General features: G+C 45.4%; 1 protein-coding gene across 5 annotated transcripts; it reads right to left on the bottom strand.

Moving 5' to 3' along the window:
* Positions 1–86: 86 nt before the first annotated feature.
* Positions 87–18,766, bottom strand: smpd4 (sphingomyelin phosphodiesterase 4). 5 transcript variants are annotated; one of them, XM_029620342.2, is made up of 20 exons: positions 18,663–18,766; positions 18,185–18,270; positions 17,926–18,012; positions 11,038–11,174; positions 9,131–9,206; positions 8,916–9,024; positions 8,733–8,785; positions 8,467–8,618; positions 7,600–7,732; positions 7,418–7,489; positions 4,158–4,289; positions 3,279–3,427; positions 3,078–3,168; positions 2,858–2,955; positions 2,543–2,706; positions 2,204–2,409; positions 1,206–1,436; positions 989–1,120; positions 772–900; positions 87–691 (listed from the first exon to the last, which is right to left on the bottom strand). In XM_029620342.2, the coding sequence occupies exons 2-20, from the start codon at positions 18,221–18,223 to the stop codon at positions 368–370; spliced, it is 2,514 nt and encodes an 837-aa protein (XP_029476202.1). In that variant the 5' UTR covers positions 18,224–18,270; positions 18,663–18,766; the 3' UTR covers positions 87–367. The 5 variants fall into 5 exon arrangements, with proteins under 5 accessions (XP_029476202.1, XP_029476203.1, XP_029476204.1 ...); XM_029620343.2 differs by having other exon boundaries at positions 7,424–7,489; XM_029620344.2 differs by lacking the exon at positions 4,158–4,289.
* Positions 18,767–23,894: the final 5,128 nt, after the last annotated feature.

The raw sequence follows: 23,894 nt of genomic DNA, 5'->3' as shown, positions 1-23,894 counted from the left end.
AAGCTCACACATACAGACAAGCAATCATACAAAAACGATAAAGGCAAAAGAATACCATCAGTTAAATGATTATCATCAATTCAAAATACTAGTGCAAGACTCATGTAACTTTTTATTACACCGGCCAGTCTTGTAGTTTGTGGATAATCACCACCATCCTTTCAATGTTCAATTGAAAAACATTCAATATTTTGTTAGAATATTAAATCATACAACTGTCAATCAGTATAACTGCTTAAAAAAAACATTTAGCAAACTTCATCTGAAAAGCAATGCACTTGTATTTATTTACAAGAATAAAAAGGGACTGAATATATCAGATGGCCAAGCAAAGGCAAGTGGCAAAAAAAGCCTTTTCATTCCCCTGCTATTGGGACTTGAGTTTATCTCCAAACATTGTTATGAAGAGTCCATAGAGAAAGCCGCCTGTAAGGATGAGCAGTGTGCTGGATATGGGGCCGAATGAGAACAGCACCCCAAACAGGTAGAGAAATAGAAGCATCAGCAGGGTTCTGTAGCTCGCCAGTCTGCGCAGACTTAGCCGCGGCCGTCTGTTCCTCTCCGCTGTTCGCCGTGTCTCTGGGCTCCTCTGCCTGCCGTCCGCCATGACCTCGGGGCTGGCCAGGTAGTGTCGTCCCAACCGGCCCAGGAAGTCCGGCCGCGAGCACAGAACTTCCATGTGACCTCCGAACTGTGGAGGGGAGAACGGTTCTGATTACGGAATGCTTGGACTATGATAACTCAGATTCTGTTAGGCTACATATCACATACCCTCTCATTCACCAGGGACGAGATCTTGAAAAACAGTCTGACCAGGACGGCATTCTCATAGCTCCTGATGGGCTGAAGCTCTGGGTCTCCTTGGTACTCAATCTCAAATCTACGCAGTCCATTGATGATCTGCAAAAACATGACACATTTTTAACAATAATCCCTCTATGACATGGTTGGGGTTGTAGTTTTGGGTGAGTTGAATAAGTAGTCTGACCTGCATTCGGCCCAGGTCTGTGAGGATGAGTCCATTCTCACCCTGAACACAGTCTGGTAGCTGCCTGACGTTCCCATCGTCCTGACCAGAGCCCAGGGTTGCCATCAGCTGAGAAAGCTGCCCTGCATTCAGCTGGAGACGAGACAGTTTGATTAATATCAATTACAGCAGTTTAGCACATGCGAAAATCTTAAGGAAAAAGTCTGTGTAAACCTACACGAAATATCTGACAGAGGTAGTCCAGTGACCTCTCCAGGAACTCGTGGGTCTTCTTGACACATTCCCCAGTGTCATCCACCTCTCCTCCATTGAAGGTGTAGTTGAGGTCGGGGGAGCCCATTCCAAACCAAGACATGAAGGAGTTATTGGCCGCCACTTCAGCTGAGTGATCTGATATCCTCTTAGCTGTCTGCCTCGCCTGGGCGATGATCTGAATGAGCTTCAGGACCTACATCAAAGAAGGATGACAACAGTGACCATGCTTATATGCAGCCTCAAAACATCAGACTAAAGGAGTAGTTGTTGATTGGTTCTAGTGGTGCTGTGTGGCTCAGTTGTTAGAGCATGGCGCTTGCAATGCCAGGGTTGCGGGTTCACCTCCCACGGGGGACCAGTATGAAAATGGATGCACTCACTACTCTAAGTTGCTCTGGATAAAAGCATCTAAATCAGGGTTTCCCAAACTCGGTCCCGGGGCCCCCCCTCGGTGCACGTTTAGTTTTTTGCCCTAGCACCACACAGCTGATTCAAAGCTTGATGATGAGTTGGATATTTGATTCAGCTGTGTAGTGCTCGGGCAAAAACCAAAACGTTTACCCAGGGGGAGGCAGGACTGAGTTTGGACCCTGAGCTAAATGACAAATGTAAATCTAAGATGAAGGGAAGGCCTGGGCAGTTGTGAGAAGCAAGAAGAACATAGTCTTCTCCAGAAAGTCAGCAACACACTACAGTTCAGAGCAATCTAATCTTGCAGAGCGTAGCTAGTTAATTTTACTCAACTGAGACTACAGTTAACTGATGACAAAATGTGTGAACAGTCAGCCTAGCAAATTCAATAAAGTCCACACAGACTGTGCTTGTAGCAGGTGGTTAACACTAGCTAGCTCACCATTATCCTCATGAGTACTTTTCTCCCAAAGTTCGGTTCAATTCCAGAAATGGGAATTGGAATTGAAATGAAACCACCCCCAAGTATGCTGCCTCCACTCCACTCACCGCGCCCCTCAGCTCTGTGCCGAACATCTGTTTGTACTGGCAGTCCTGGCCCTCCAGGCCGTACACGTGGCTCTTCACCCTGAAAACCCCGTCTGTCACCACGGACTGCCGGGCAGACAGGAAGCTGCCACCGTGGCTTGGCGTGAGGAAGACCCGGTGCTGCCGATGGTGGAGGACGTGCTCCGGCTCCAGAAACAGCTGTTCTCCTGGGGAGGGACAGATAGGAGGGTTAGGGTAGTACAGGTTAGCGATAGCACAGTCTACTGTAGTTGGACATTACTATTAGGTCATCTGCATCACACAAGTATCATAAGACTAGGTGATTGTTTCTGTTCTTACCTTTCTGAATCATCTCTGATAGGTTTGGCTGAGCGAAGACTTTGGCCACCCTGAAGACCATTAGTGCATTTTTGACGTTGACCAGGTCTATGCGTACCACCCTGTTGAGAAAGCCCTGAAAGAGCTTTGTGTACATGAGCAGGTTCTCCTGAACAAACAAGCCCCTGGTCAAGAAGATGGATCAGAACATTTTCGGAATCAGTAAGACAAATACACCAATATTAAACCGTGCCTCTGAGTAAAACATTTCAAGGAAGCACTGCTAGCACACATTTATTTAGCCTGACCTATACTATAATCCAACAGATAACCCACCATTTCTCAGGTACACCTTTGTTCTGGTCTGTCTGAGGATTGGTATTCTCTCCTGTGTACCTCCACGGCTGGATGTAGCTAAGCCACGTCTCCAACACCTAAACACAGTGGTGGTATAGAGATAAGAGCACAAAAAAAAGAAAAAGTGGACAAAATGAGAGAGGGTTGTGATTGACACCAGCCAAGCTGAGAAGGTTGAGGATGGAGTTGGAACACCTACCGCTCTGAAGGAGGCATCTAAAGGCCAGTGACCAAAGCAGTGCTGGAGGAACACATAGAGCTTCTGCTGGACAAAACGCTGCACCACCACCCTACAGAGACAGGGCCACAGTTAATTACAGACAAAACTAGATCGACTGATTTCCTGGAGAGAACGTGGACCCTGATGTCTGACTATTGGGGTGCTCACTGCTCAGCTCACCTCTTGAACTCTTCCAGGGGGCTGGCGTGGGAGTGGGCCGAGGGCGAGGAGCAGACCTGCTCAGGCTTCAGGCTGCAGGAAAAGGCATGGAGGTGCTTCACCAGGAGACGCACCACCAGAACGTGCTCCTCTGTCGGGGTGAAAGTCTCCTGAAACAGCAGCCAGTCATACAGAGATCCACAGGGGCAGCAGCCAATCACACAAAGCTCCTCAGATAACAATAACCAATCACACATTGGGCTTGGAACATTCCCCTAATCCTGGTTCCTCCCCTAGCCATTGTTATGGTTTCTCAAATTACCCTGCTGTTGAAAAAGCCTAGCTGAAAACAGAATTCAATCCATGACTAGCTCAGAAACGGGCACATACAGTACTTCAAATTGATATTCAGATCCATTATTCTTAGAATGAGGAAAGTAGACAATTTGAGGAATTATTTAATTGATTTAGGGCAATTTGGTTATTTATAATGTTTTGTATACTGTAGTAGTGTTTGCTCAATGGAAGAATGTGAGATGGGAAAGACAACAATGACACACATTAACTAAGGATAGTGTGCAACACAACAGACATCCACATGCTACATACAATGAAAACGTCACTCTTCAAACTCAAAACATGCTTTGAAGGCACATTCTCCTTTCAAGGATACTTCTCTATGGGCCAGATCCTACTGTGAGATGTTTGACGTTATGTGAATTTCGTGCCGTCAAAATGGGGTCCATCCAAGGATAGGTCTTTGACTGGTTGCGTCAACCAGGCAGTTGGTTTTACAGAATGCACTGTAACGGCATTCAAATGTTGTTGTTTTTTTGTTGAAGAGAAGTACCCTTGACCTCCCCACCTTAATACTACTCTGTCCTCAGGGCCTAGGTTTACCTCCAGCAGGCCCGGTGGGAGTGGATGAAAAGGTAAAAGTACTTGGTACGTGTCGAGGGTCCCAGAGCCAGGAGGGGTCAGGGGTTGGCACGGCATGCTGGACATACTGAGGCGATAGTGCAGCAGCGCCAGCTGTACGACCCATCACAACCAGGGGAGGAAGAGGGAAACGACAACACAGTTGGGAAAGGAGGAGAAAGGGGGAGAAGGTAAGGAGGTGAACATGAGAATAGAAAGGAGAAAAGGGATATAGTGCATCCACAAAGGAAAAGGAATGAACACCAAATATGGGAGAAAACAAGAAACAAAACAAACAAAAGATATTGACCACAGGAACACAATGCTATGACAGCTAGGGTGATGCAGTAGCCTTTTCCACACCCAAGACAGGAGAGATTAAACAGTAAATATCCTCATCAATGAGGCACAGAAGACACAACACATGGTTAATAACATGGTTTGTTATTTTAGGTTGAAGAACAGTCCACAGGTAAAAGGATTGTTTCTGTCCAATGGCCATGACAGGTCAGGTTTTTTTTTAGGGGGGGGGATACTGCATCTCTTACACTATGGAGGACCACATACTTAACTTAAAATATGCAATTTAACAGACTGGGAATTAGAGGTCGACCGATTATGATTGTTCAACGCCGATACCGATTATTGGAGGACCCCAAAAAAAAGACTATACCGATTAAATCGGCCGTTTTTTTGTTGTTGTTGTTGTAATAATGACAATACTGAATGAACACTTATTTTAACTTAATATAATACATAAATAAAATCAATTTAGCCTCAAATAAATAATGAAACATGTTCAATTTGGTTTAAATAATGCAAAAACAAAGTGTTGGAGAAGAAAGTACAAGTGCAATATGTCCATGTAAGAAAGCTAACATTTAAGTTCCTTGCACAGAACATGAGAACATATGAAAGCTGGTGGTTCCTTTTAACATGAGTCTTCAATATTCCCAGGTAAGAAGTTTTAGGTTGTAGTTATTATAGGAATTATAGGACTATTTATCTCTATACCATTTGTATTTCATATACGTTTGACTATTGGATGTTCTTATAGGCACTTTAGTATTGCCAGTGTAACAGTATAGCTTCCGTCCCTCTCCTCGCCCCGACCTGGGCTCGAACCAGGAGCACATCGACAACAGCCATCCTCGCAGCATCGTTACCCATACAGAGCAAGGGGAATAACTACTCCAAGTCTCAGAGAGAGTGACGTTTGAAACGCTATTAGCGCGCACCCCGCTAACTAGCTAGCCATTTCACATCGGTTACACCAGCCTAATCTCGGGAGTTGATAGGCTTGATGTCATAAACAGCTCAATGCTTGAAGCACAACGAAGAGCTGCTGGCAAAACGCACGAAAGTGCTGTTTGAATGAATGCTTACGAGCCTGCTGGTGCCTACCATCGCTCAGTCAGACTGCTCTATCAAATCATAGACTTAATTATAACATAACACACAGAAATACGAGCCTTAGGTCATTAATATGGTTGAATCCGGAAACTATCTCGAAAGCAAGACGTTTATTCTTTCAGTGAAATACGGAACCTTTCCGTATTTTATCTAACGGGTAGAATCCACAAGTCTAAATATTCCTGTTGCACAACCTTCAATGTTATGTCATAATTACGTAAAATTCTGGCAAATTAGGAGGCCGAAACTCTTGCACATACCCTGACTCTGCGCGCAATGAACGCAAGAGAAGTGACACAATTTCACCTGGTTAAAATTGCCTGCTAACCTGGATTTCTTTTAGCTAAATATGCAGGTTTAAAAATATATACTTCTGAATATTGATTTTTAAGAAAAGCATTGATGTTTATGGTTAGATACACATTGGAGCAAGGACCGTCTTTTTTTGCGAAATACGCACCGCATCGATTATATGCAATGCAGGACAAGCTAGATAAACTAGTAATATCATCAAACATGTGTAGTTAACTAGTGATTGATAGATTGTTTTTTATAAGATAAGTTTAATGATAGCTAGCAACTTACCATGGCTTACTACATTCGTGTAACAGGCAGGTTCCTCGGGGAGTGCAATGAAAGGCAGGTGGTTAGAGAGTTGGACTAGTAACTAAGGTTGCAAGGTTGAATCCCTGAGCTGACAAGGTAAAAATCTGTCGTTCTGCCCCTGAACAAGGCAGTTAACACCTTTCCTAGGCCGTCATTGAAAATAAGAACGTGTTCTTAACTGACTAGCCTAGTTAAATAAAGTTTAATAAAGGTGAAAAAAAATAGATTGGCCAAATCGATGTCCAAAAATACAGATTTCCGATTGTTATGAAAACTTGAAATCGGCCCTAATTAATACGCCATTCCGATTAATCGGTCGACCTCTACTGGGAATGTACTAAGATACTAGGGGACAGCAGGGATGGGAAGGGTATGGCCTGTACACCATTGGGGATTTGACAGGTGTATGGATCATGATAAAGGGTGGTGGCTAAATGATACATGAACAGAAGTAGAGTTGGCAACCAGCCTAGCAGCCAAATAAACAACAGAGAAGGGCACTGAAACAGTTAATGGTGCCCCACACACACACACACACACACACACACACGGCATGCGGGAAGCTAAAGCACTACTACCAGATACACATGCCAAATCAGTGCAGAACATTTGCTCTGCAGTTGCCCATAAGCCAATAATTCAGCAACGAAGAAAATAAAAAAAAATAAGCCTGCCTTTCAAAAATAATTACAAATGCCTGATGTTTACTGTGCCCTATTTTGATTGGTTTAACATTGAACTTTGATCATTTTGATAGCATTCATGTTTCCTAATCTGTGCAAATAAGGAGACTATAGATCAGTACAAACCAAAGCCAGACCTCCCTCTGCCTGATTTTCCAGTTACCCTCAAAGAAGCATAAGAAACAGCAACTAACATACAGTATACCCATCTATGCAGAGCAAAGGAGATGGATATAAACTAAATTTTTATAGCCCAGGTGTGGGAGTGCAAGTCTTATAGAAATACTCCTCTAGTTGAAAATAGGACAATGTGACCCTTTTTGTGTCCCAGTCCCAGCCAGGGGGCAGGTTGATTTGACGCTGATCACCATGTGGGGTCCATGTCTGTGGCTTGGAGGAAGCTCTAGCATGGCACTCGAGTGGGACGAGCCATGCCGTTGTTCAAGTGAGGGGTTCATCAGCCAGTCAGCCGTGCGTTGCTGCCGTGCAGGGGTGAAGGGGGAGCTTGGTGGTGGGAGGGTCCATGTGACATGCTCTTACCTTCACCTGGGGGGACTGCAGCTTCTGGTACATCTCCAGGGAGTAGTGATGCAGCCAGATCTCCACAAAAACCTGGGGGTAACACACGCAAACACACGTCTTATTCCCGATTCCCTAAACACCTGACTGACATCATTCAGACTAAATGCATTCATGACTGACAAAGGATGAAGGAGCCTCACCTGTAGTAATGCCTCTGACCTCCAGATCTCCTGGGCTGCAGGGTCAGCAGTGACCGAGGGTTGATGGGATATGTGGCGCTTGAGGAGGCTGGTGCTGTGGATGCCATACCCTGCAAAAGGCACGCTGGGAGCCCTGGATGCCAAAGACATAACCGTGAGCTCAGAGTTATAGCATAAGGAAGGAAGGAGAAACTAAGAGGAGCCAAAGGTAAGTGTGTGCTCTTATTGGACAAGTTCAGGTAGCATCTTTTCTCACCCTACTGATCACAACCCTTTCACATAAACCAGTGGTGTAAAGTACAACTTAAGTCATTTTTGGGGTATCTACACTTGAGTTGACTATTTATATATATATTTTTCACAACTTTTTATTCCACTACAATTCTAAATAAAATATGTACTTTTTACTAGCATACATTTTCCCTGACACCAAAAAGTACTCTTCACTTCTAATGTTAAGGCAGGACAGAATTATGGTCCAATAGACGTACATATCAATACAACAACTTGTCATCCCTACTGCTTCAGATCTGGCGGACTCACTAAACACAAATAATGTGTTTGTAAATTATGCCTGAGTGTTGGAGTGTGCCCGTCTGTCAGTAATAAAACTGTGCCATCTGGTTTGTATAGCTTTTACTTTTTCTCAAGTATTATTGAGTACTTTTTCCACCACTGTACTTAAGTACATTTCAAACCAGATACTGCTTGAATAAAAGTCTAAAAGTATTTCTGGGTGACCTTTACTTGAGTAATTTTATATTAAAAAAGGTATATTTACTTTTACTCAAGTATAACCACTGAGTACTTTTTACACCACTATCAGAAACATTTATTTTGATAAGACCTATCCCCACTGTAGAGTACCTGGGAGCAGGTGGAGACACAGAGCCTCTATTGTCGGCGAATGGAGAGGGAGGAACGCTGCCCTCTGTAGGGAGGAAGTACTTGAGGTAGGTGTCCACAAGCACAAAGTACGCATTGTCCAAGCTGCTCACATGCTGGCCCAGAGGGTAGTTCTGAGAAAATCACATCAAAACTATCATTTTAGGTCAAATAAGTCTGATTATCATGGAAGTTATCACAAACTATGAAAACATTTACTGTTGTAATGACAGTTGAGTAGGGTTTACCTTTGGTGTGATAAGACTGGAAGCAAATATGAACATGTAATATTCAAATGGATCTGCAGATGGTTTAAGGACATACCACCAGACTACAAAACAAATGTATATAATGTAAGCAAACATTGTCATTGTCCACATTGTATGTTTGTGAGAAGGTGAGGACAGAGTGAGTTTGAGCATCAAGGATACTGAGCGCCAGGCTGAGTGTCTGGAGACCAGACAGAGGAAACTGCAGCTTGTTGTGAAAAAGTGGACAATCTGGGAGGACACCTTCCTGTATAGATGCCTTTACAGGACCCTGCAAGAGAAAATAACATCCAAGCTTTTACACCAATCACTGTTGTGGACGACCTTGCTATGTTTCAAATTGAGAAAAAAAAAGTTTAAAAAGGGATGAGACTTACAGGGAGAAAGCTGACAGGTATTTCATACTTGTACTCCTCTGCTTGAAGCTTGTACACAAGCTTCATCATTGGCCCACTGAAAAGCATATACAATCATAATTAAGTCAGTATACAGTACATTACTATTTTTCGAAAAATGCTTTTTATAAAGTCATTTAGGCTGGGGCGGCAGGTAGCCTAGTGGTAAGAGCGTTGGGCCAAAAAAGGTTGCTGGATCGAATCCCCGAGCTGACATGGTAAAAATATGTTGTTCTGCCCCTGAACAAGGCAGTTAACCCACTGTTCCCCGGTAGGCAGTCATTGTAAATAAGAATTTGTTCTTAACCGACTTGCCTAGTTAAATAAATGTCAAATAAAAAAATAATAAAATGTAATGTTCCTGAGGGGTTGTCATAGACACACAGTACTGGTACAAAAGAGACATTGTCACCTTGTACAGCAACATACATTTGATTTTTTATGTATTTTTTCACCTTTATTTAACCAGGTAGGCAAGTTGAGAACAAGTTCTCATTTACAATTGCGACCTGGCCAAGATAAAGCAAAGCAGTTCGACACATACAACAACACAGTTACATGTACAGTGCATTCGGAAAGTTTTCAGACCCCTTAACTTTTTCCACATTGTTATGTTACAGCCTTATTCTAAAGTGGATCAAATAAATGTTTCCCCCTCTTCAAATCTACACACAATACCTCAATGACGAAGCGAAAACAGGTTTAGATTTTTTTTGCAAATTACAAATAAAAAACAGAAATACCTTATTTACATAAGTATTCAGACCCTTTGCTATAAGACTCGAAATTGAGCTCAGGTGCATCCTGTTTCCATTGATCATCTTTGAGATGTTTCTACAACTTGATTGGAGACCACCTGCGGTAAATTCAATTGATTAGACATGATTTGGAAAGGCACACACCTATCTAGATAACAGTGCATGTCAGAGCAAAAAACATGCTGTGAGGTCGAAGGAATTCTCCATAGAGCTCCAAGACGGGATTGTGTCGAGGCACAGATCTGGGAAAGGGTACAAAAAACAATTCTGAAGGTCCCCAAGAACTCAGTGGCCTCCATCATTCTTAAATGGAAGAAGTTTGGAACCACCAAGACTCTTCCTAGAGCTGGCAGCAAGGCTAAATCTAGGGAGAAGGGACTTGGTCAGGGAGGTCACCAAGAACTCGATGGTCACTCTAACAGAGTTCTTCTGTGGAGATGGGAGAACCTTCCAGAAGGACAACCATCTCTGCAGCACTCCACCAATCAGGCCTGTATGGTAGAGTGGCCAGACGGAAGCCACTCCTCAGTAAAGGCACATGGCTGCCCGCATGGAGTTTGCCAAAAGGCCTCTCAGACCATGAGAAACAAGATTCTCTGGTCACATGAAACCAAGATTGAACTCTTTGGCCTGAATTCTTTTATTATTTATTATTATTATATTATTTATTATTTATTATTAAAATGTCAACCTGTTTTTGCTTTGTCTTTATGGTGTTATTGGGTGTAGATTGATGAGGGGGAAAAGTATTTAATCCATTTTAGAATAAGGCTGTAACGTAACAAAATGTGGAAAAAGTCAAGGGGTCTGAATACTTTCCAAATGCACTGTAATACATACTGTGTGTCACAGTAAAGTGACACACACCAAAGTAACATTAACACCCTATGTGTTTGGAAAGTCTGCTTAATAATACGTTCTTTAGATATTTTGTCTCACATTATCCCCGTTTTAATGACCAACCGTCTTGCCCACTGGCATAGAAAGTTGAAATATATATATATATTTGTAACTTCTGGCTTCCCACGGACTGTTTTTGTGCAACCGAATACAATTAGGGAGCAACGCTGTAGTGTAAATACACAAGCATTGCAAATAGCAGCTAACACCAAAGGAGCTTGTGAGGCCTACCTAGGATCGAGAAAGTCCATGACGATGTTGTACTCATTGCTGCGTGCCTGCAGGAATTGCAGGTTCCAGCCCATGATGACCCCATCCAGACTGCCAAAAACACTCTCTACAAGCCAGGGGAAGATCAGGTGCAGCTCCTGAAGAGAGAACGATATTAATGCTGTCAGTCACAAGCTTACCTCCATTATTCCTGCTTAAGTCTCCCTCCACAACAATGTCATCAGATCATGGAGAGGAAACTTCCAGTGGAAGACAAGAGGATGAATGAGATTGGATAACATGGTTGATTTGAGCTGAACCGGTTTGGGTAGGGATATTCAATGCTCTTTCTGACCTACTGCCAGATAGGTGCTCTACCTCTGTAACGCGCACACGCAGAGTGAGGCATCTGCAGTGTAGCAGCTGTTCCTGAGACACTGATTTCCAGGAACTGTGTCACCCTACCCTGATATCCCCTCTGATCCCACCATACCACACAGTAACAGCTGCCTAGACACATTCCACATTGGCATGAAAGCCTGGAGAATCCAACTTATGGGTCTGCCCCAACCCTTTCAAAAGATAACATAAAACACTAGTAAGTGTTCTATATAAGTCATAAACCTCCAAGTAACTAAGAATGACAGGGTAGGCAACAACATATCTGCCACACTGATCCTCAACATGTGTGCGTGCTTAGTCCCCTCCTGTACTCCCTGTTCACCCACGACTGCGTGGCCAAGCATGACTCCAACACAATCATTAAGTTTGCTAATGACAACAGTGGTAGGCCGATCACAACGATGAGACAGCCTATAGGAAGGAGGTCAGAGACCTGGCAGTGTGGTGCCAGGACAACAACCTCTCCCTCAACATCAGCCAGACAAAGGAGCTGATCGTTGACTACAGAAAAAGGAGGGCTGAACACGCCGCCATTTACATCGACGGGGCTGTAGTTGAGATGGTCGAGAGTTTCAAGATCCTTGGTGTCCACATCACCAAAAAACGATCATGGTCCAAACACTTCGGTCTGCAGGTAGTATAACTTTTCATTACATTTCATTATAGTACAACGGTTTGATTTGTCTAATCTTAGCAATTTCGTCTTAGCTAGCTACATAGCCGTCTTTGTATCAAAGATAATTGCGTAATTATCGTATTTCGTCGTCCTAACGTAGTCTACACTGCTATCTGCCCAGCAGCTAGCCAGCTAGCTAACGCCCACCGTCTACATAGCTAGCTACATAGCCGTCTCTGTATCAAAGATAATTGTGTAGATAATTGTGTAGTCTAGAGCGATGTTCTAGGTTACCTAGCCAGCTATTGTCGTTCTTTTAACGCAACGTAACGTAATCAACACTGCTAGCTAGCCAGCTAGCCCCTGAATCAACAACGCAGCCACTGCCAGCTAGCCTACAAAGTCAACAACGCAGCCACTGCCAGCTAGCCTACTTCAGCAGTACTGTATCATTTTTAATCATTTTAGTCAATAAGATTCTTGCTACGTAAGCTCAACTTTCTGAACATTCGAGACGTGTAGTCCACTTGTCATTCCAATCTCCTTTGCATTAGCGTAGCCTCTTCTGTAGCCTGTCAACTATGTGTCTGTCTATCCCTGTTCTCTCCTCTCTGCACAGACCATACAAACGCTCCACACCGCGTGGCCGCGGCCACCCTAATCTGGTGGTCCCAGTGCGCACGACCCACGTGGAGTTCCAGGTCTCCGGTAGCCTCTGGAACTGCCGATCTGCGGCCAACAAGGCAGAGTTCATCTCAGCCTATGCCTCCCTCCAGTCCCTCGACTTCTTGGCACTGACGGAAACATGGATCACCACAGATAACACTGCTACTCCTACTGCTCTCTCTTCGTCCGCCCACGTGTTCTCGCACACCCAGAGAGCTTCTGGTCAGCGGGGTGGTGGCACCAGGATCCTCATCTCTCCCAAGTGGTCATTCTCTCTTTCTCCCCTTACCCATCTGTCTATCGCCTCCTCTGAATTCCATGCTGTCACAGTTACCAGCCCTTTCAAGCTTAACATCCTTATCATTTATCGCCCTCCAGGTTCCCTCGGAGAGTTCATCAATGAGCTTGATGCCTTGATAAGCTCCTTTCCTGAGGACGGCTCACCTCTCACAGTTCTGGGCGACTTTAACCTCCCCACGTCTACCTTTGACTCATTCCTCTCTGCCTCCTCCTTTCCACTCCTCTCCTCTTTTGACCTCTCCCTCTCACCTTCCCCCCCTACTCACAAGGCAGGCAATACGCTCGACCTCATCTTTACTAGATGCTGTTCTTCCACTAACCTCATTGCAACTCCCCTCCAAGTCTCCGACCACTACCTTGTATCCTTTTCCCTCTCGCTCTCATCCAACACTTCCCACACTGCCCCTACTCGGATGGTATCGCGCCGTCCCAACCTTCGCTCTCTCTCCCCCGCTACTCTCTCCTCTTCCATCCTATCATCTCTTCCCTCTGCTCAAACCTTCTCCAACCTATCTCCTGATTCTGCCTCCTCAACCCTCCTCTCCTCCCTTTCTGCATCCTTTGACTCTCTATGTCCCCTATCCTCCAGGCCGGCTCGGTCCTCCCCTCCCGCTCCGTGGCTCGACGACTCATTGCGAGCTCACAGAACAGGGCTCGGGCAGCCGAGCGGAAATGGAGGAAAACTCGCCTCCCTGCGGACCTGGCATCCTTTCACTCCCTCCTCTCTACATTTTCCTCTTCTGTCGCTGCTGCTAAAGCCACTTTCTACCACTCTAAATTCCAAGCATCTGCCTCTAACCCTAGGAAGCTCTTTGCCACCTTCTCCTCCCTCCTGAATCCTCCCCCCTCCTCCCTCTCTGCAGATGACTTCGTCAACCATTTTGAAAAGAAGGTCGACGACATCCGATCCTCGTTTGCTAAGTCAAACGACACCGCTGGTTCTGCTCACACTGCCCTACCCTGTGCTCTGACCTCTTTCTCCCCTCTCTCTCCAGATGAAATCTCGTCTTGTGACGGCCGGCCGCCCAACAACCTGCCCGCTTGACCCTATCCCCTCCTCTCTTCTCCAGACCATTTCCGGAGACCTTCTCCCTTACCTCACCTCGCTCATCAACTCATCCCTGACCGCTGGCTACGTCCCTTCCGTCTTCAAGAGAGCGAGAGTTGCACCCCTTCTGAAAAAACCTACACTCGATCCCTCCGATGTCAACAACTACAGACCAGTATCCCTTCTTTCTTTTCTCTCCAAAATTCTTGAACGTGCCGTCCTTGGCCAGCTCTCCCGCTATCTCTCTCAGAATGACCTTCTTGATCCAAATCAGTCAGGTTTCAAGACTAGTCATTCAACTGAGACTGCTCTTCTCTGTATCACGGAGGCGCTCCGCACTGCTAAAGCTAACTCTCTCTCCTCTCTGCTCTCATCCTTCTAGACCTATCGGCTGCCTTCGATACTGTGAACCATCAGATCCTCCTCTCCACCCTCTCCGAGTTGGGCATCTCCGGCGCGGCCCACGCTTGGATTGCGTCCTACCTGACAGGTCGCTCCTACCAGGTGGCGTGGCGAGAATCCGTCTCCTCACCACGTGCTCTCACCACTGGTGTCCCCAGGGCTCTGTTCTAGGCCCTCTCCTATTCTCGCTATACACCAAGTCACTTGGCTCTGTCATAACCTCACATGGTCTCTCCTATCATTGCTATGCAGACGACACACAATTAATCTTCTCCTTTCCCCCTTCTGATGACCAGGTGGCGAATCGCATCTCTGCATGTCTGGCAGACATATCAGTGTGGATGACGGATCACCACCTCAAGCTGAACCTCGGCAAGACGGAGCTGCTCTTCCTCCCGGGAAGGACTGCCCGTTCCATGATCTCGCCATCACGGTTGACAACTCCACTGTGTCCTCCTCCCAGAGCGCTAAGAACCTTGGCGTGATCCTGGACAACACCCTGTCGTTCTCAACTAACATCAAGGCGGTGGCCCGTTCCTGTAGGTTCATGCTCTACAACATCCGCAGAGTACGACCCTGCCTCACACAGGAAGCGGCGCAGGTCCTAACCCAGGCACTTGTCATCTCCCGTCTGGATTACTGCAACTCGCTGTTGGCTGGGCTCCCTGCCTGTGCCATTAAACCCCTACAACTCATCCAGAACGCCGCAGCCCGTCTGGTGTTCAACCTTCCCAAGTTCTCTCACGTCACCCCGCTCCTCCGCTCTCTCCACTGGCTTCCAGTTGAAGCTCTCGCATCCGCTACAAGACCATGGTGCTTGCCTACGGAGCTGTGAGGGGAACGGCACCTCAGTACCTCCAGGCTCTGATCAGGCCCTACACCCAAACAAGGGCACTGCGTTCATCCACCTCTGGCCTGCTCGCCTCCCTACCACTGAGGAAGTACAGTTCCCGCTCAGCCCAGTCAAAACTGTTCGCTGCTCTGGCCCCCCAATGGTGGAACAAACTCCCTCACGACGCCAGGACAGCGGAGTCAATCACCACCTTCCGGAGACACCTGAAACCCCACCTCTTTAAGGAATACCTAGGATAGGATAAAGTAATCCTTCTCACCCCCTTAAAAGATTTAGATGCACTATTGTAAAGTGGCTGCTCCACTGGATGTCATAAGGTGAATGCACCAATTTGTAAGTCGCTCTGGATAAGAGCGTCTGCTAAATGACTTAAATGTAAATGTAAATGTAAACACACCAAGACAGTCGTGAAGAGGGCCCGACAACACCTATTCCTCCTTAGGAGACTGAAAATATTTGGCATGGGTTCCCAGATCCTCAAAAAGTTCTACAGCTACACCATTGCGAGCAGCCTGACCGGTTGCATCACTGCATGGTATGATAAGTGCTCGTTATTAGACCGAGCAGTTGCCATAGGGTCATGTGTACAGACCAGTTCATCACTGGGGCCAAGCTTCCTGCCATCCAGGAACTATGTACTAGGCTGTGTCAGAGGAAGGCCCAAAATGTTTTCAAAGACTTCAGTCACCCAAGTCATTGTGGAATAATAGTTAAGACATCAAAACTATGAAATAACACACATGGAATCATATAGTAACCAAAAAAAAAAGTCTTAAATCAAAATATATTATGAGATTCTTCAAAGTAAGCCTTGATGACAGCTTTAAATCAAATTGTATTTGTCACATACACATGGTTATGCAGATGTTAATGTGAGTGTAGCGAAATGCATGTGCTTCTAGTTCCGACCATGCAGTAATATCTAACAAGTAATCTAACTTAACAAATGCTCACTCTTGGCATTCTCCCAACCAGCTTCATGAGGTAGTCACCTGGAATGCATTTAAATTAACAGGTGTGCCTTGTTAAAAGTTAATTTGTAGAATTTATTTCCTTCTTAATGCGTTTGAGCCTATCAGTTGTGTTGAGACAAGATAGGGGTGGTATACAGAAGATAGCCCTATTTGGTAAAATACCAAGTCCATATTATGGCAAGAACAGCTCAAATAAGCAAAGAGAAACAACAGTCCATCATTACTTGAAGACAAGGTCAGTCAATCCAAAAAATGTCAAGAACTTTGAAAGTTTCTTCAAGTGCAGTCGCAAAAACAATCAAGCGCTATGATGAAACTGGCTCTCATGAAGACCCAGAGTTACCTCTGCTCCAGAGGATAAGTTCATTCGTTAACAGCCTGAGAAATTTCAGCCCAAATAAATACTGCACAGAGTTCAAGTAACAGATACATCTCAACATCAACTGTTCAGAGGAGACTGCGTGAATCAGGCCTCCATGGTCAAATTGCTGCAAAGAAACCACTACTAAAGGATCCAGGTTGTATCACATCAGGACGTGATTGGGAGTCCCATGGGGTGGCGCACAATTGGCCAAGCGTTGTCCGGGTTTGGCCGGAGTAGGCTGTCATTGTTAATAAAAATTTGTTCTTAACTGACATGCCTAGTTAAATAAAGGTTAAATGAAAATAAAATGGACACCAATAATAACAAAAGACTTGTTAGGGCCAAGAAACACAAGCAATGGACATTAAACCGGTGGAAATCTGTCCATTTGAGATCTTTGATCTCTGCGTGTGTGGTTCCCACCGTGAAGCATGGAGATGTGATGGTGCTTTGCTTGTGACAATGTTCGTGATTTATTTAGAATTCAAGGCACACGTAACCAGCACGGCTACCCCAGCATTCTGCAGCGATACGCCATCCCATCTAGTTTGGTGACAATCACCTGACCTCAACCCAATTGAGATGGTTTGGGATGAGTTGGACTGCAGAGTGAAGGAAAAGCAGCCAACAAGTACTCAGCATATGTCGGAACTCCAAGACTGTTGGAAAAGCATTTCAGGTGATGCTGGTTGAGAGAATGCCAAGAGTGTGCAAAGCTGTCATCAAGGCAAAGGGCAGCTACTTTGAAGAACCTCAAATATATTTCGATTTGTTTAACACTTTTGGTTACTACATGATCCCATATGTATTATTTCATAGTTTATGTCTTAACTATTATTCTACAATGTAGAAAACAGTACAAATAAAGAAAAACCCCTTGAATGAGTAGGTGTCCAAACTTGACTGGTACTGTACATGTACTAATTACCTCGACTAACCTGCCCACCCCGCACATTGACTCGGTACCGGTACCCCCTGTATACAGCCTCGTTATTGTTATTTTATTGTATTACTTTTTACTTTAGTTTACTTAGTAAATCATTTCTTAACTATTTATTGAACTGCTTTGTTGGTTAAGGGCTTGTAAGTACGCATTTCACGGTAAGGTCTACACCCGTTGTTTTCGGCACATGTGACAAATACAATTTGATTCTATTTTTTATCCAGACTTGACAACTTGCTTCAAATTTGACATAGTTTGGACCTAAGCACGCACAATTCAATCTCTAACAACACATGCAAGATAGACAACTAACAACGCTGGTCTATACAAGCAAACTGCACCTTTGCAGGGTAGTCATCAATGACCTTCACCAACTCCTGGCACCGCTGGAGAAAAGGTTTGGTGGTCGAGTCAACTTTCAGATTGGCCTGTAACGAGAAGAGATCATCATAAGAGTAGACAACAGTTACTGCTGTCACAGTGTTAGATAACTGACGTTTTGTGACATTGACTTGGCTCATGAGAACTTCAGGCAGGCAACATATATTTCACATGTAACTAGCTCATGATGAGCAATACAATATAGGAGTTACCACTAACCAGAAGAAAACTGGGCTGTTGCAAGGCTGGGGCAGCCATAGAAGATTATATTCGAGACGGGTCACGTTTCAAAATCCACTTGACACCTGGGGAGAACACAAAGCAGAAAGGGTTGAGAGGGGCTTTGTTGACATTTATTTCTGTCAAGCAAACTAGCTAGCAGTAGCACCATTGCTAACTAGATAACTAACGTTAGCTATGAGTACAGAGATGGATACAAAATGTTTAAACATAGGAAGCAAGATAGTTAGCTAGACGATACAGTTAGACCTGGCTGAAACCATGGCTTGGCTGACTAGCTAGCTAGCTAGCTAACGTTAGCTAATATCAGCCGGCTAGCACTAACGTCTGCTAGCTAGCTTTCTGTACAACTAAGCTAACCCATCTATAACAATGTGGCACTGGCAGGCAGCAGCTGACGGTACGGTACAAAATAGTCTCATCTCATTATAGAAAATAAAACTGCAGTGTGTCTTACCTCCCTCGACTACAAATTTTCAGACTTTCGAGTTCCAATCTACCGCGTTTCCATTAGACACAGCAAAGTGAAGCGAAAATGATGTCATTTCCCTAAAAGGATATGGCACGCGACCGCAGCTTTCTGGTGAACACAGCGCACCCATGTGGATAGTACTTTAGGGAAGGAAGAGTCAGGTAGGCTAATCTAGGTAGATGGCAGTGTTGCAACAAAACAAAAAAAATGTCGTAAACCAAGGTTTATAGCTGGCTCATAGACCACGTGGAATTGTGTTAAAGCAATATTACTAACTGTTAAATATTGTTACATTTACCTCCTAAGTGTATCAACAATTAATCAATAAGGTTAATCAATCATCATGGATATTATATGCATGCAAATGTATTGATAAGGAATTCAATTGATCTAAATCAAGATAAGTGCAAAGTATGCTTTTTGGAATTGGAAAGATAAGTGTGCTTGTGTAGCCTAGTATGTGGCATAACTATTTGGTTTGTGTGTATTTATTTGTGTTTTAATTTCACAGTGACATGCCCCAATGCTATTGAGTATTAACTCCCAGGGGGCCAGCCCTACTCCATACAAAGCATATTACATCCTGTTTTGATTTAAGTGCACTCACCCTTCACAAATACCCTTGGAGTTCCCTGTTCTGCCTGGAAATTAGGCAGTATGTCAAAATGACTCGATGTTGCGGGCCTGGGTCGAGGCATAGGCCGTGGGGCCCAGAGTCTCGTCCGGCACGGCTGGCGCGAGGGCCCTGCGGCCACGGGGGACCACTTGATTTTGCCGTTTTTCGACAGCAACCCCTTTGGTCCAGGGCCGAGGAGATTTCTTCCTCGCGTTGGTCCTTGTGCTCGTCCTCGGGTGCTTCCTCAGAAGAGGGAGAAGAAGCATCGTCGACCTCGCGGCGCTCGGGTTGTATTCCTCCCCGTCTTCGTCTTCCCGAAACCTCTTCCTCTTCCTCCTCCTCCTGGGAATCTGAGTAGTCTTCTTGGTCCACGCTGGACAAGATCTGTTCTAGAACCTGCACGGCTGTAAAACGCACGGCCATGGCCGCTCGGCTCCACTGATGGGGTCCACTGAGTGGCTGGGAAGAGCGCACTTGGCACGGGTGGGGCGCAGGTCACTTTGTGTGTGTGGGTGTGTGCGGGTGTGTGTGTGTGGGGTGGGTGTGTGTGCCGCTGACAATATTAGTAACCTCTCTACTTACTGCCCGCCGGCCGGATTACGCGGGAGACCGAGACCTGAAAATGCATGAGGCTGGCTTGCGTGCTTGTGTGTAGCCATGTGCAGTTGACCCACCCCACCCGAGCAACAATAACACTTGGCTGCTCTCTAGCACACAGCAGAGCATGTATGGACCTGTGCAGTGGCTGGCTGGGTCGCTCTGACATGCAGAGCACAGAGCACAAAGCACAGAGCGCAGAGCGGGGAGCCACCCACAACCTCACCACACTCGCAGACTCTCTACTACACTCAACGGCATACGCCTCGCCAGTGGCTGGCAGGTTCGCTCTGACCCACGAGCACAGAGCACAACAATAACACTTGGCTGCTCTCTAGTACACAGCACTTGGCTGCTCTCTAGTACACAGCGGTGCATGTCTGGACCTGTGTAGTGGCTGGCTGGGTCGCTCTGACCCACGAGCGCAGAGCACAGAGTGGAGAGCCAGGCACAACCTCGCCACACTCGCTGACTCTCTACTACACTCAACGGCATACGCCTCACCAGTGGCTGGCAGGGTCGCTCTGACCCGTGAGCGCAGAGCACAACAATAACACTTGGCTGCTCTCTAGCACACAGTGGGGCATGTCTGGACCTGTGTAGCGGCTGGCTGGGTCGCTCTGACCCAAGAGCGCAGAGCGGGGAGCCAGGCACAACCTCGCCACACTCGCAGGCTCTCTACTACACTCAACGGCATACGCCTCGCCAGTGGCTGGCAGGGTCGCTCTGACTCAAGAGCGCAGAGCACAGAGTGGAGAGCCAGGCACAACCTCGCCATACTCGCAGACTCTCTACTACACACAGCGGTGCATGTCTGGACCTGTGTAGTGGCTGGCTGGGTCGCTCTGACCCACGAGCGCAGAGCACAGAGTGGAGAGCCAGGCACAACCTCGCCACACTCGCTGACTCTCTACTACACTCAACGGCATACGCCTCACCAGTGGCTGGCAGGGTCGCTCTGACCCGTGAGCGCAGAGCACAACAATAACACTTGGCTGCTCTCTAGTACACAACGGGGCATGTCTGGACCTGTGTAGTGGCTGGCTGGGTCGCTCTGACCCACGAGCGCAGAGCACAGAGTGGAGAGCCAGGCACAACCTCGCCACACTCGCTGACTCTCTACTACACTCAACGGCATACGCCTCACCAGTGGCTGGCAGGGTCGCTCTGACCCGTGAGCGCAGAGCACAACAATAACACTTGGCTGCTCTCTAGTACACAACGGGGCATGTCTGGACCTGTGTAGTGGCTGGCTGGGTCGCTCTGACCCATGAGCGCAGAGCACAGAGTGGAGAGCCAGGCACAACCTCGCCACATTCGCTGACTCTCTACTACACTCAACGGCATACGCCTCACCAGTGGCTGGCAGGGTCGCTCTGACCCGTGAGCGCAGAGCACAACAATAACACTTGGCTGCTCTCTAGCACACAGTGGGGCATGTCTGGACCTGTGTAGCGGCTGGCTGGGTCGCTCTGACCCAAGAGCGCAGAGCGGGGAGCCAGGCACAACCTCGCCATACTCGCAGACTCTCTACTACACACAGCGGTGCATGTCTGGACCTGTGTAGTGGCTGGCTGGGTCGCTCTGACCCAAGAGCGCAGAGCGGGGAGCCAGGCACAACCTCGCCACACTCGCAGACTATCTACTACACTCAACGGCATACGCCTCACCAGTGGCTGGCAGGGTCGCTCTGACTCAAGAGCGCAGAGCGGGAGCCCTGGAAACACAGGGCCTGGGTCGCTCTCACCCGTGAGCACAGAGCACAACTATAACAATTGGCTGCTCTCTAGTACACAGCGGGGCATGTCTGGACCTGTGTAGTGGCTGGCAGGGTCGCTCTGACCCACTAGCGCAGAGCACAGAGCACAGAGCGGGAGCCCTGGAAACACAGAGCCTGGGTCGCTCTGACCCACGAGCACAGAGCACAGAGTGGGGAGCCCTCCACACACAGGACATGGGTCACCCAGGTTTTTTGGGGGTATCGGTACTTTACTCTACTATTTATATTTTGAACAACTTTTACTTCACTACATTCCTAAAGAAAATAATGTACTTTTTACTCCATACATTTTCCCTGACACCCAAAAGTAATTACATTTTGAATGCTTAGCAGTACAGGAAAATGGTCTAATTCATGCACTTATCAAGAGAACATCCCTGGTCAACCCTCCTGCCTCTGATCTGGTGGACTCACTAAGCATACATGCTTTGTTTATAAATTATGTCTGAGTGTTGGAGTGTGCCCCTGGCTAACCGTAAATAAAAACAACACAAGAAAATGATGCAGTCTGATTTGCTTAATATAAGGAATTAGAAATTATTCGTACTTTTACTTTTGACACTTAAGTATATTTTAGCAATTACATTTACTTTTGATGCTTAAGTATATTTAAAACAGGACGGCGCACAATTGGCTCAGCGTTGTCTGCATTAAGGGAGGGTTTGTTCATGCTTTAAAGTAGGCCTTCATTGTAAATCAGAATTCTTAAAAATGTCATTTAAATCAAACCAAATACTTTTAGACTTTTACTCAAGTATTATTTTACTGGCTAACATTCACTTTACTTGAGTCATTTTCTATTTTTAATTTTACTCAAGTATGATTACTGGTGCTTTAGAGTATGGCAGAGGAGATAAGTAATAGAAAGGAATGTAAAAACACAGTTTTAATGGATATCATCATCATCCCTAGGCCTCTATATACTACACTACTTTGAAGACACAAACTAGGTCCAGGAAAGATACTCGTGTAGTGTAAAGAGAGGATCAAGATTCAAATCTCTCTTTTTAAGAGATCTACACTGCATACCCCCCTTTGAGTGGTACAGTGTGAAGACTATAGCTGTTCATATACCCATACTAACATACTGTATATTACATACTTAATGAGTATATACTACATACTATATACTATTAGTTAATTTTAGTATACTGTAAACGAACAGTATCCTTTCAGTTGAGCATACTAACTCTTCACAGGTCTAGCGGAAGTTGATCCTGTTGCCATGCAACATCTTGCTAGCAAGGTAAAGACAGTTTCAGGTTGGATATTCAACAATATTCGCCTGTAGTTTACCTTACATCCACCAACAGCAGTTAGGGACCATTAACATAGTGACAAATCAAATTGTTCAAATTTCAATAGCTCTTTAACCATTACTCCTAAAACTTTCAAAACTGTTTGTTGCTTACCAGATGGCATAGACACACATTGCACACACTTTTTGATTGTCGATTTACATCTCGCACTATTTTAAATTATTTATTTACATTTTTGAATTTCAATAGCTCATTGGTCATATGACCTACTGACTTCAAACAAGGTTCAGAATGTCCACTGACTACTCTTCTATATTGCACACCCTTTAGTCTGTCCATTTTCATCTCACAAGATTTTATTTTAAAAATTCCAAATTTAAATGTCAGTGGACATTCTGAACCTTGTTTGAAGTCAGTAGGTCACATGACCAAGGAGCTATTGACATTTTTAATTTGGAAAAATTCATGCAAAATCATGTGAGATTAAAATGGACAAACTAAATAAAGGGTGTGAAATATAGAAGGGTAGTCAGTGGACATACTGAACCTTGTTTGAAGTCATTAGGTCACATGACCAAGGAGCTATTGAAATTCAAATGTAAAAAAAAGTTTGTACTAATTCAACTAGGAATACAAAATGCTGCTCACATTTCCACGTTTATTAGCCTTTGAAAGCGAATTAATGTCCAAATCGTGAAAATAAGACCTGTGAAATGTTGTGCGCAATTTTTCCAACATCACTTATTTGGAGTCTGTGGCTCAAATGGTTTGAAAGCGAGAATATCCCATTTGAAACTCTTTTTTACCTCGGTCATCTTGCTAGCTAGTTAGCATAAAAAATTACTAGTTAGACATTTTACGACTTTGGGTGTGTTCTTAAATTCAATATAATTCAATATTGAGTACCAGGATGCGCTCGTAGATTCACAACGTTGTCAGATTGTCCGTTTGTAAATTCAGAGCGC

The sequence above is a fragment of the Oncorhynchus nerka genome, linkage group LG19, assembly GCF_034236695.1.
Source record: "Oncorhynchus nerka isolate Pitt River linkage group LG19, Oner_Uvic_2.0, whole genome shotgun sequence".
Lineage (NCBI taxonomy): Eukaryota > Metazoa > Chordata > Actinopteri > Salmoniformes > Salmonidae > Oncorhynchus > Oncorhynchus nerka.
The sequence above is the reverse complement of the archived record's forward strand: the minus strand, read 5'-3'. Positions and strand labels throughout refer to the sequence as shown.

Coding starts and splice junctions, on each gene's coding strand:
- smpd4 (XM_029620342.2), bottom strand. CDS start 18,223: ATGGCTGCCCCAGCCTTGCAACAGCCCAGTTTTCTTCTG. Junction 9,207..11,037: donor ATGGACTTTCTCGATCCTAG/GTAGGCCTCACA, acceptor TATGCTTTTCAG/TGGGCCAATGATGAAGCTTG. Junction 1,121..1,205: donor ACCTCTGTCAGATATTTCGT/GTAGGTTTACAC, acceptor TCTCGTCTCCAG/CTGAATGCAGGGCAGCTTTC.